The sequence below is a fragment of the Homarus americanus genome, unplaced genomic scaffold (assembly GCF_018991925.1).
Source record: "Homarus americanus isolate GMGI-L3 unplaced genomic scaffold, GMGI_Hamer_2.0 scaffold31037, whole genome shotgun sequence".
In the NCBI taxonomy this organism is placed as follows: domain Eukaryota; kingdom Metazoa; phylum Arthropoda; class Malacostraca; order Decapoda; family Nephropidae; genus Homarus; species Homarus americanus.
In genome coordinates this window covers 2,948,377-2,961,335 of record NW_024722227.1, presented here as the reverse complement: position 1 = coordinate 2,961,335, position 12,959 = coordinate 2,948,377, and the positions used below count along the sequence as shown (strand labels likewise).

Genomic DNA, 12,959 nt, shown 5'->3' with positions numbered 1-12,959 from the left:
GTGTTGGTGGTGGTGACGTACAGTACCTGTAGAATGTTGGTGGTGGTGACGTACCTGTAGTGTTGGTGGTGGTGACGTACAGTATCTGTAGAATGTTGGTGATGGTGACGTACCTGTAGTGTTTGTGGTGGTGACGTACCTGGAGAGCGTTGGTGGTGGTCGGTGGTGTGCCTGGTTGCACGACTCACGGTACCATAAAGACTTTCTTGAACTTCATGCGTCATCATCAAGGGCTGGGTGTAGGCGGCCACAGAAGCTGAGGAGGCCCTACGTTGCATTCTGGACCCACCCTGTCCTTTTATCCCGCTTTTGGGAGCGCCGCCCATGCTAAGCCTCCCGCCTTTGCATCCTTTCCCAACGCTGCTAATACTCCCACTCCTGCGGCTGCTCTTACTGGCACTAGCTGGGCTGTTCCTTTTCCCATTGCTCGGCCCGCCCATGCTGAGGCTGGTCTGGCTACCCTCTTCAGGCGTCATGCAAGTGACAGAGGAGCGTGAAGAGTGGCGACTGCCAATGCTCTGGTAGTCAGGCTCCGGACCTGGGGATATAAACAGGTGAAACCATCAAGATTGTTAGCACCGGCCACCACCACAATCTGACATGCACCACGAACCTCGGTGTCAGTACCTCAGCAGATTACGACCACCACTAGATCAGCACCTTCACTCTGATGTGACATTCACTTTTCAAAGAAAAAGTGGATGCAAAATGTTAAATTGTGAGTAAATACTTAACAGCGGTGCCTTTCTAACTCCAATTCATACAATAATGAGATTGGTGGGCATATTGGTAATAAATTCGTGTTCAACAATTTAAATTAAAAATTTTCATAAGTGTGTGATCTGGAAAATGGAAATATAAATTACATTCGTATACAATAATATTACAGTCCAACTCCAGGCCCCTTTTTTCAGTACTGTTCATGAAATGGACAAAAACTTGAAACCGTTTGTTTACCGTAAACCCGGTTTATAAGGATTGTGTAAGCAAAATCTCTCGAAAGACCTCAAGTGTGATATATAAGGTGATTATAATTAGTAACAGGAAAACCATGAGGCCTTTACGCCCACGTTAGAAAAGAAACATAGACCTTAAACACAGTCATGACGGGGGACCATTCGAGGATCATTCTTTCTGAGTCGAGTTTCAGATAAATCTGCATCATACCCGGTTTTTTCGATAAAACATTTTTTGGTTTTAAATTGCTTTCAGGGATCCCAGTAGCCCCCCCTCACACACACCACACAAAAAATCAACCTTAGGGGAACTGATTCATGACCAAAGATACAAAATGACTACCAATGGTAGCCACACGTCCGTATTTTCCCGGACATGTCCTCCATTTAGGTCTCGAAATCTTCATCCGGAAGTAATTTTTAAAATTCTTCAAAAGTCCGGAATTTCAGCTTCCATCATTTTCTCCACGGAAAAAATCATGAAACTGTAATGACGAGAGAGAGACTGTGAGAGAGGAGAGGTGGAAACCGTAGAGATCTCTTTCAGTTTTCGTCAGCTGATAATTCACGTGTACGCCTGTACGGTGTTGTCAACTTAGCTGCTAGCAGTTTTTGGGTTGAAAGTATAGCCTAGCATTTTTTACTTATAGCTTTTTTTTACACTGTAGCATTTGTTTTTCTTGTCCTGCATTTAAGGCATTTTAAAGGCATTTTAGCTATTTTCAACCATAATCTATCCACTTTCGCTATATTATTTACGTAAGTTGACAACTATGACGGTGACCGGTGGTTGGCCAGTCTTTAACCTGCAGTGACAGTGTTTGATCTTAGTCTTTGTTGTGGGTTTGTCGCTTGTTGCCACAGTTCAACTTCCGAGAAACATCTTGCAGTGACTTCTATACCTTTCTAAAGAGCAATCAGCCAATACTGAAAAAGATCCGATCTACAGAAAAGTATGCATGGGCACATCAAGTCACACACACAGTGGGGGAAGAAGACTGCAGCTAAGGGAATGAAGATATTAGCAAAGGTAATTTTTTTTATATTATTTTTAAGATTTCTATACCATGTATGTTGTATATTAGCCTACATTAAAAATACAATGCAATACCGTACACCGTTACTGGTGTGTATATATATATATATATATATATATATATATATATATATATATATATATATATATATATATATATTAATGTTATGCAAATATGCAAAATTAATTGTCACGGCTGCTTCAAGGTTACATGGCGCCTAAGTGTGTGCCGGGCGGAGGGGTGGGTGGGGCCATGATGTCTTCGGGAAGGTACTCTTTTTTTTTTAATGTTCAGATATGGCAACCCTACTACCATGCGCATGCTGCACAACGGAAATTCAGCAGTTTAGAACAATTATATAAGACTAGGCAGGACAGTGTTACCATCTTCGGCACATTTACACAATTTTCGTCAATTTCAGCCATATTCTACAACATGAATATACAAAGGTAAGTAGAATATTCAAATATTGTAGGAACAATAGCATTGTTGACAGTTAATAAATCTTTGAGTCTTATTTTGAATAAAATTAAAGCATTTCTCTATATATGGACAGATAGATAAATAAATAATAGTAACTTACAGTAATCACGTTCTGTGTCCAGTGGCTCTCTATACCCCTCCTTCGTGGGTGGTGGGGGCGGGTGTGGGGGGTCCAGGTCCTCCCCCCGCCCCTGGTTGTAGGGGACCGAGCGGGAGGAAGGAAAGTTGTAGTCTGGTGGAGGGGGCGGAGGTGGTGGAGGGGTATCATCGTAGTCCTCTAGCGGGTTAGGTGGTGGCGGGGGAAGTTCCATATCATAATCAGTGGGTGGAGGCGGTGGTGGAGGAGGGACGTCCAGATCGTAGTCCTCCAGTGGAGGAGGTGGTGGCGGTGTAGGGAAATCACTCATCATCTTATTACACTTTCTTTGAAACGTTCAAATCACTCTCTCAGGTTCCTCCTTACTCACATCACAAATTTCCATTACCTAACACAGCTTTCGTCATTTTTAAGTAACATATTGCACCTTACATTTCAATTGTAATATAACATTTGCTAGCCGTGTCTTAACTGACAGAGAGCAACACAATCAACTAAATTTGAAAAAAAAAATCAGCATAAACGGAATACATTCAGAATAGAACAAGGTTCTTGGTAGAGTATCACAAAGACCTATCCTTCCTTGGACCCGCTTCTCCTAATAGTTCCCCCCGCCTCTTTGGTACAGAGGTATAAAAGCAGATCTATATGAGTCCAATGCTAGCGGCAATGTAATTCACATTTTCGGTCCCCAGGCCCCGATGTGGGTCAGTGACCTGTGCCCGGGTGGGCTAATCCCAGTAAGAAAAATAAAAAAAGTCTGTATACAGTATTACGTAAGCAGCCTAAGAACATTTTATACGCGATGCCAACATGAATCATCCACAGCAGAACAATATTGTGTCACCTGCTAGAGTTTCTGAATGTATGGGTCACAGATTGTGGAACGTCATTGTAATAATGACAATATATGCCTTGACTTTACCGAGGCAACTGGCAGTGTAACCCAAGGAATACAGAAGATATATATTTCTTGGTGCAACCATAGAAAGACTGGAATTAAACTAAAGGGATACGGAATACAGATAACTATCTTATTGTTACGACCCTCCCTTCGCCGCTTACCCAGCTTCCACCACTGGTTACCAGCGGCTAGGGTTTTATATACAGAAGTAACAGAAGCATTAGCTATATCACAAGTGTCGTCGAATTACTACTGGGTGTCCCGCCAGTCTCCGGTACTTTCCCGACGATCGGTATCAGTGTACAGATAAACAACAGGCAGGTAGATTTCCACCAGGTCACAGAAACACACTTGTGCTCTGTAGACGCCTTTAATAGTCACTAATTCTTCACAACACTGTTCACAGGGTAATGTCTTCTCAGCTTGACTCCACACTTCGAATATATAGTCAGCACACTACCAGTTTTCTCACGTTATATTAATCACAACAATTTCACAATGCTTGCACAACAATTATCTCCAGTTGTCTTACTAGGCTTGTTGCACTTTACACTCTGAGCAGAAACAGTTGACGACTCCCTCTCGCAGTCTCGCTACCTCTTATATACAGTATACTGTATATCTCGTCACTCGTCAGACGATTCTAGAACCCAGACAGGTTTGGTAAGTTCTAGTACATTCTACTCTGATCAAGGCTTACAATAGGAAGTAAATCTGAACAAAAATGATGCAATACATTCTAGGAAATTCTTACATAAGTAATACATCAATATATACACGAAAATCTCTCTAAACTTGCCAAAATAACTGCTGCTTGGCACAGAAAATAATCACAACACCTACAGTAGTTTATAAACACTATAATAGCTACGTATAATTATGTGGATCTACGGTGCTGTGGGTGTGAAATCGCGAGCGCCCTTATTCACTCACATTCAGCGAGTCTAGGAACTTCTGAAGTACCAGATCCTGCTGCTTTATAAAATTTATCGTTCATAAAATAAACCAAACTAACCTAGTTAACCAAATATTACCTTCCTAAACCTAAGCGTCACCTAAACATTATAATATGATTTCAGCGTAATCTTCCTCCCAGGCATTCTAAGATCACGTGTAACTGCAGGTCTGCAGTAATTCAACCAAAACATTCTGTCAGCATAAACATATGCCCCCAGCAACATCATATAGAACAACTTAGCTTAGCTTAGCTGATATCTGCCTTCCCTAGCCGCAAGAGTCCTCTAATGCAGCACTGTTGACGGAAGACAAAACCTCGTCTCCGCAAGGTGGATAGCCCACCTGCTGTCAACCTCCCCCTATATTTCCCACTTGTGAACTTTACCTTGTGCGGCACCTTTGTTTCACCCTCAGAGCCAAGGTTCTCTTCTCTCCGTATCACCAACTAACCAACAGGGTAACGCAACATTTATTTTTCGTCTTCCTTTGCAAAACAAAAGATAACTGCAGCTTTTAGGTTAAGTTAAGTTAGTTAATTAGGTTAGTTTGGTTCTTTTTATGAGTGATAAATTATATAATGAACCAGTATCTTGTACTTCTAAAAGTTCTTAGGCTTGCTCGTGTTTTTACACTCGTTAAAATTTATTCAAGATTACCAATAGAAATAATAATATTTAATGATTTACTGATGAGTACCCAACCAGACTGAAAATATACAAGGTCAATTTATATGATACTCGTGTGGTTGACAGGCTGAATTCTAGAGAAGATACAGAGAATGCTAAGGTGATTAAAATACGGGTGATAATTAAATGCAATGAAATATTGATAATTAAATGCACTGCGAGGTTTGCGACAAAAATTGTAGGGAGAATAGCGCATTTACAGGTTATTAGTGTGTATATTAGTATGGATAATATTGTTTCGGGTGATACTGCTGCTGTACTCGATATTTTGGGTTTAATATGGCTGGAACGAGTGGTCGTAAGAGAAGAAACCCAGGTGGTAGTAAAGAACAGCGATAATGGTGGTTCACCACCTTCACCCTGAATTGCCTGATGATTTTTTGTGATAGTCAAGGAGGACTACGAGATTCACTGTAGAGTATTATACTGATAAGCGAAATGCTGGGATTGGGAGCTTACGGTGATCTTGCAAGGCTTCTGTAAATATTTCTCCAAAACTTGTCCTTCATTCACAAAAATTACAAAAATGATTTCCAATCACATTAGCTTGTCTTCAATTTCTAACAAAGAATTGTCACAGTAATAACTCAGTTTGTGTATGTGAAAAACATATGCTTCTAAAATGCAAGAATTACAGAAATAGGTCAACAAAATTCGAACCATATATTTCAAGGACACTTTCAAAGAAACAAAAACAAAATTTCATTGTCAGCACTGGATACTTTTTGCTAAATTATTATGAGTAGAAGTGATAGTATTGCTAACCGTTGAATAGATAAACTGCGATTTACCAGAGGTTTAGCAAGCTGTTGATGGATTTACTTCTGTTCTAGAAAACACGCTTAACTGAGAACACTTCTGTGCTTAACTTTTTTTTGGGGGGGGGGGGCACCCCACCCCCCCACATCCTTGTGTAAGGTGAAGCGCAGAAGCGTTTACAGCGCCCAACAGGGTAGCATGCTAAGTTCATGCTTGCCTTTATGTCTCATGAGTTAAGGGCGTAGAAACCTAAGAGTCAAGGGGCCTGAAGAGTCAATGGTTTATGTCTATGCAAGTTATTGGAAACTCCAACAACTTGTCCCTGAATATGAATTCACAACTTTCGATTTACAGCAGATACCTACTTTGCTGCTAGGTGAACAGGGACCAAGGGAGGCTGGGAAGTGTGTCCGAACAACATTCCACCGGCCCGGGAATCGAACCCGTGACATCTCGCTTGCGAGGCAAGAGCGGTACCGTTATACCTACCAGCGCCCCCTGTGCTTAACTAACGTCGAGAAGAAAAGGGACCTATAGCCTGTACATGGAATTATGCCCTCTTTTCTCATGTCCAGTATTGTTTCTGACACGTTATCTACAGTAACTGAACAAAGACTTGATCGCATTTAGCAGCAACCATGGCTACGTCGAGAGAAATTAGATTTTGTGGTGGAAACAAAACGCTTTTTGGCCTTTGCAAACACAAAGCTACATCAAATAAAGTCTTCGAATAAATAAGGGTAGAAAGATATCAGTGAAATTATATACGACTATATTTAGCTGCATGAAACGCCAAAAAGATTTCATTAACAATCTAAGTCTGGTGAGCAAAAGGTCCCCAGTAATTGGTAAAATTGGCTTATGTGAGTCTTATCTTCAAGAAGAGCAATCGTCACTCCACGAATAATTATAGACCAATGAGCCTGACCAGCATAGTATGGAAAGTACTTGAGAGCATTATAAGAGATGCCATGATGGTACTCTACTACGAAACAACGTTGTAAAGGATTGCCAGCATGGTTTTATGCCGGGGCGCTCCTGTTTAACACACTTACTCAATGTACTAGATGTTTGGACCCAGATTCTGGAACAGGGTGGCAATATCGATAATATATACCTAGATTTTGCCAAGGCTTTCGACAGTGTACCCCATGAAAGGCTGAGAATTAAACTGGAAGGGTACGGGATTCGGGGACGTATCCTAGCGTGGATCGAGACTTTCTCCATGATCGCAAACAGTGTGTGGTGATTAATGGCACGAAATCGTTATGTGTACCCGTGACGAGTAGAGTACCACAGGGCAGTATATTGGGCCCGATGTTGTTTGTTTGCTTCATAAATGACATGCCAGAAGCTGTACATTCCCCCATGCAAATGTGTGCGAGCGATGCCAAGTTGTTTACGGAAATGACGAACCAAACAGACTGTGAAGCACTGCAGAAAGGTCTCCGTGAGCTTCAAGAATGGTCGAAGAAATGGCTGCTAAGATTCAATGTCACGAGGTGTAAGGTGAATGGTTAGTCTTTAGAAACTGTACACTGCTGAATCGTTAACTTGTTGTACCAAAATAATATAGATTACAGCTTACAAGGTGAACTTTTCTGATTGTTCGTGTTAAGACCTGAACAAAAACAATAATATGTTATTATTTTTTACCAAATCTTACCGCCGAATTATTTGAAAATATTTTCATAGTTATATAATGAAAAAATATGAATGTATTATGAAATATACTGTAATCGCAACATGTTTGATGTGTTATAAATGTCACTGCCTTCACCACCGAGTCACATTTCCGGTTAATATAACACGAAGGCGTTGGGCGTTTATTTGCCCATTTATTTACTCACATTTTAGTTGATACTAAAAGTAGGAAAGATACCCGAGTGACTGCGTGGATGATTATAGGCAGTGGGAGTATCAGAAACTATGGGCTACGTGCCATTGTTGTTACTCGCAGCCACGCCTTGCTTACAACATCAGTAATATCCTGTATTCCTGTTCTAAACTTTATCCATAATTATCTTTGTGTTTCTCTTTTCCTCGTCATATATTCACTTGCTGTACTGTCACTTTATCTTAAGACGTTTCTTGTGCTTCAAAATTGTTGCGTGGCGTTTTATCTGCGTAGTAGTACAGTACTAACAACCCATGTAGAAGTGAGGGACCTCGTCACAACAGTTGAGGCGTACTGTGTTTTGAGATGCAGCAGCGTATGTGAGGTGAACAGCAGGACTGTGCTGTGTGCTGCACCATACACACTCGCACCTCCACAAACACATACTAGTAAGGAAGCAACGTACTGCCTCGTCCACTCCTGTATTCACACTAACAAAAACGCTGCTCCACACACACACTACTTATCTAATCTTGGCCAGGATGTGGTACTCCGCCTCTTATCAGTTCACCACTCTACCCTTATACAGTATATCTACACGAATGGCAGCTCTCCATGGTATATAAAAGCTTACTTATGCATCACTGTGGGGGGAGAGTCTTCGTGTTATATAATACGGTGCGTGAGGCGATGTATCGTGTTGAGTGAGTGAGCGGTATCCGGTGTTATCAGATCCCCCCCCCCCGTTACCCCGATGTACTGGCCTGCCCTTACTGGACCTTATCCTGTCTCCCTGTGTCTGTCTCATTACGTCTATGTGCCAATGTCTTTTCTTGTGTCTGTCCCCTGTGTCTTTCTCTCAGTATCTATCTTCTTGTGACTGCCTCTTTGTGTCTGTTCATTGTCTGTCTCCCTGTCTGTCTCCAGGTGTCTGTCTTCAAAGGCTACCAGTTTATTTAAAACGTTCAAAAAGGGCCACCAAAGTGGCACTCAAACACTTCGCTTACTAAGACGGGCACGAACTTATTAAATTATCTAGTTTATACTATAGAAAGGCAGGGGTGATTTCACACAAGTTTAGAAACGTCTCAGAGGACATTACCCAGTTAACTGTACAATCACAATCCAAAGGCCCCCCCCCCCCAACCCCAACCCCAACCCCCAAACCCCGGGCTGGAGGGAAGGCGAATTCAAGGTTGAAGAAGGGCCAGACGAACGGACACCCAGTAGTTTGGTGATTAGGAACGATGGGAGTGCGGCTCAACACAGTCACTCAGGCAATACACACGAACAACAGGTATGAAATATGGCTCAAAACATGGACATGTGGTATATTGGTTGGGCCATAATTGTTTTATGAACATTTATATATAACGACAGCACAAAGCATATAGAGTATATCCGTACGCCTGGGCTTTCTACAACCTTAACTTCTTTTTGCTTACTTTTATCCTCTTCACCACTGATCGGCTCGTTAGCCGCTTGGGCTATCGGTCTCGTCTCTGTTACGCACTGTTGGCAAGTACTGGGCATGCACCGGCTCCTGAATGTATCTGAACCTGCTCCAGTGTTGGTCAAGTCTGGTCTTGAAAGAGCTCACACTCGGTGCTGTCACAACACTTCTCTGGCAGATTGTTCCAAGAGTTCACAACTATCAAACAGCGGGGTGAAGAAACTTAGAATTGTGACTGTACATATCTGGAGAAAAATCCTAAGCTCCCCACAACTGTAAATCTGGCCGTAAAAGTACGATCCAACAGTTTAAATAAACAAATTAAGGCAGCTTGTACTGGCACAGATGACAGTTAATATCACTGCAACTGCTATATAAGCAGTTTTGTTTTGTTTTTTATTTTCGCCACTTATCAGCTTACTAGCCGTTCGGACAGTTCGTCTATCCATTGTTAGTACAGGATGAAACCGGGAACCGGGAAACCTGTGATGTTTGGGAGTGAGGATCACACTGGAACACCCTTCTCATGTGTGTCCGGTCCAAGGCTCGAACCATTGACATAATGTGAGTTACGCGCGTTACCGCGCCCAGGTCAACGAAGTGAAATCATCAGTTGGATTTTTTGTCTTCCAGTATTTTGGAGGCTTACATACACTAGTGAAATTCCTGGTGGAACAGACATATCGGGATGGTATTGGCTAGGTCGGCCACAAAACGACCAGGTAGACCTAGAAGACGCAACTGCTATAATACGATTTCCAGAACCAGTAGATTCGGAGGACAACAAGAGTCAACTCCTAGGGCCGAGTCGGTAGTAGCCGAGAAGGAGCTAACAGGAGTTGAGGATATGCTAGAGACTGTCAGTTGACTGAAAATGTCCACTACGGCACATCAGCTACCCAGAGAGATTAGAAAGTCTGCAACTGCCTAGCTTATACTACAGACGGGCAAGGGGAGACATAATTGAAGTGTATAAACATCTCAGGGCACTACTCGGTCGAATATATCACTCGCAACAAAAAGTATCGGTGCATACTGTAGTGTGAACAATTTGAGACCAGTGACGATAGGTATTGGGAAAGGCGAGTTGTTCCAGCCGTATGTTGGCAGCCCTGATTGTCAGCCATATGGCAACACCTAGTGGAGGTGGGGGGGGGGGTTATGAGGATACACTTACCAACCTTCCCGATATATCACAGTGTATACGTATCGTTTCGAAACTCGTCAATCTCACCCTGCACCGATACTTTTTGGTGCGAGTGTACATACCTGGAGCTGGCTGACGCCTGCCGCACAAGGGGTCGCAACTCAAGGTTGAAGAAGCCACAAGTTCAGAAAACAGTGAGGGAAAACTTTTTCGGAGTTAGAATTGTGAACTCCTGGAACAATCTGCCAGAGAATTGTTGTGACCAGACTTGACCAACACTGGAGCAGGTTCAGATACATTCAGGAGCCAGTGCATGCCCAGTACAAGTCAACAGTGCGTAACAGAGACGTGACCAACCGCCCAAACGGCTAACGAGCCAATAAGTGGCGAAGGGGATAAATGAAAAGTAAAAGTAATCTGGGAGCCTGCGGAATGTTTGGTGAATTAAGTCCAGAAATGAACATACTGTACTATATTTCGAATGACCTCTTCAATATATGTATCAGTAAACACCACTATAAAACTAGCCTTTAGATAGGAGTTTCACAGGAATTATAATTTGCCAGGAGCCTCTCCACTGATGGGTCTAGGGAAGTTGTTGAAAGTATGGAACCAATGATTCCAATGAGCAGCAATAGTGTCCTGTCCCTTAAACCGTTCACGCTCATTTTGAGAACCTTTGCCTGCACTTCGGCACTTCAACTACCCTGAGAGATTGGAGCGCCTGAACTTGCCTAGCTTATACTACAGACGGGCAAGAGGCGACCTAACTGAGGTGTATAGTATCTCAAGGGGCACTACTCAGTCTAGTGTCCTTACTTGGAGCTGGTGGACGCTCGCCCCACAAGGGGTCACAGCTCAAAATTGAAGAAGCCGCATGTAAAGAAAACTGTGAGGGCAAACTTTTTCGGAGTGAGGGTTGTGAACTCTTGGAACAATCTACCAGAGAGTGTTGTGACGGCACCGAGTGTGAGATCTTTCAAGGCAAGACTTGACCAACACTGGAGTGGGTTCAGGTACATTCAGGAGCCGGTGCATGCCCAATACTTGCCAACAGTGCGTAACAGAGACGTGACCGATCGCCCAAGCGGCTAACGAGCCGATCAGTGGTGAAGAGCATAGAAGTGAAAAGCAAAAGTAATAATTTTAAGTGCTTCATGGTAAGTAGAGATAGGCCTACCTCTAAAGGCTTTATTCAGCAAAGAATTTACTTTAGCATAAATCTGTGACCAAGAAAATAATTAAGCACATAAGGCCTCACCATTCTGCAAGTAAGGAGCACCTGTATAACTGAAAAGTGATATTTTGATATATATATATATATATATATATATATATATATATATATATATATATATATATATATATATATATATATATATATATATATATATATATATATATATATATATATATGCATATGCGTGCATTTACCATTTCTTCACGTTGTAGTTCAATTTTGGGTATACTGTACACTACTACTCCTCTAGTTTAGGTCAATAGTAATTGTAATTTTAACTTATGAGAGTATTTATAATTATAATGTAACTAAACTTTTAAGTGATAATTGTAATTAGTAGATAGTAGGCAGCTATCAACAGGGAGGTATTAACGCCTGGGAAGATATTAGAAGCATGTGTTGTCTCATGGTAGACCCTGCTGCCATATGGCATCACGAAAATTGTGACCAAGTCCCACCAGGTTGCTGAACTGACTTTATGCCTCATTTACACACAATTGCAGGGTCTCAATTGTTTCTCTTACTTTGACAACACAACATACATACAGTACATCGTTTCTTACTGTTGATCTTTTTTTAATTATTATTATTTTTATTTTTTAATCGAATTTGTTGATTATTATTATTATTATTATTATTATTATTATTATTATTATTATTATTATTATTATTATTATTATTATTATTATTATTACTATTGTTATTATTATTATTATTATTATTATTATTATTATTAGTATTATTATTATTATTATTATTATTATTATATTTTCGCCCCCCAGGCCCTGATGTGGGTCATTGATCCTTGCCCGGGTAGGTTAATCCCCGTAAAAAGAAAATATATGAACAGGATGATTTGCATCCTGGGTTTGTATAAGATCATGCGTAAATCAAAGGAAAAACGGACAAGGAAACATACTTTACATAGGAGTTTCACAGGAAATATAATTTGCCATGAGCCTCTCCACTGATGGGTCTAGGGAAGTTGTTGAAAGTATGGAACCAATGATTCCAATGAGCAGCAATAGTGTCCTGTCCCTTAAACCGTTCACGCTCATTTTGAGAACCTTTGCCTGCACTTCGGCACTTCAACTACCCTGAGAGATTGGAGCGCCTGAACTTGCCTAGCTTATACTACAGACGGGCAAGAGGCGACCTAACTGAGGTGTATAAGTATCTCAAGGGGCACTACTCAGTCTAGTGTCCTTACTTGGAGCTGGCGGACGCTCGCCCCACAAGGGGTCACAGCTCAAAATTGAAGAAGCCGCATGTAAAGAAAACTGTGAGGGCAAACTTTCTCGGAATGAGAGTTGTGAACTCGTGGAACAATCTACTAGAAAGTGTTGTGACGGCACCGAGTGTGAGCTCTTTCAAGACCAGGTACATTCAGGAGCCGGTGCATG

The 12,959-nt window shown here is 41.6% G+C and overlaps 1 protein-coding gene across 4 annotated transcripts in view; it reads right to left on the bottom strand.

The window, feature by feature from the left end:
• Positions 1-8,413, bottom strand: part of LOC121862292 (cytoplasmic FMR1-interacting protein-like) — a 102,180-nt gene extending 93,767 nt beyond the window's left edge. For 2 of the 4 annotated variants that reach the window (XM_042360424.1, XM_042360426.1), the window contains exons 1-3: positions 8,164-8,184; positions 2,577-3,067; positions 140-538 (exon numbers count right to left, since the gene is read on the bottom strand). In XM_042360424.1, the coding sequence (XP_042216358.1) occupies positions 140-538; positions 2,577-2,886 (709 nt within the window). In that variant the 5' untranslated portion in view covers positions 2,887-3,067; positions 8,164-8,184. Of the gene's footprint in view, positions 1-139; positions 539-2,576; positions 3,068-8,163; positions 8,185-8,350 lie in introns of those variants that run through there. The other 2 variants (XM_042360425.1, XM_042360427.1) reach the window with 2 other exon arrangements.
• Positions 8,414-12,959: the final 4,546 nt, after the last annotated feature.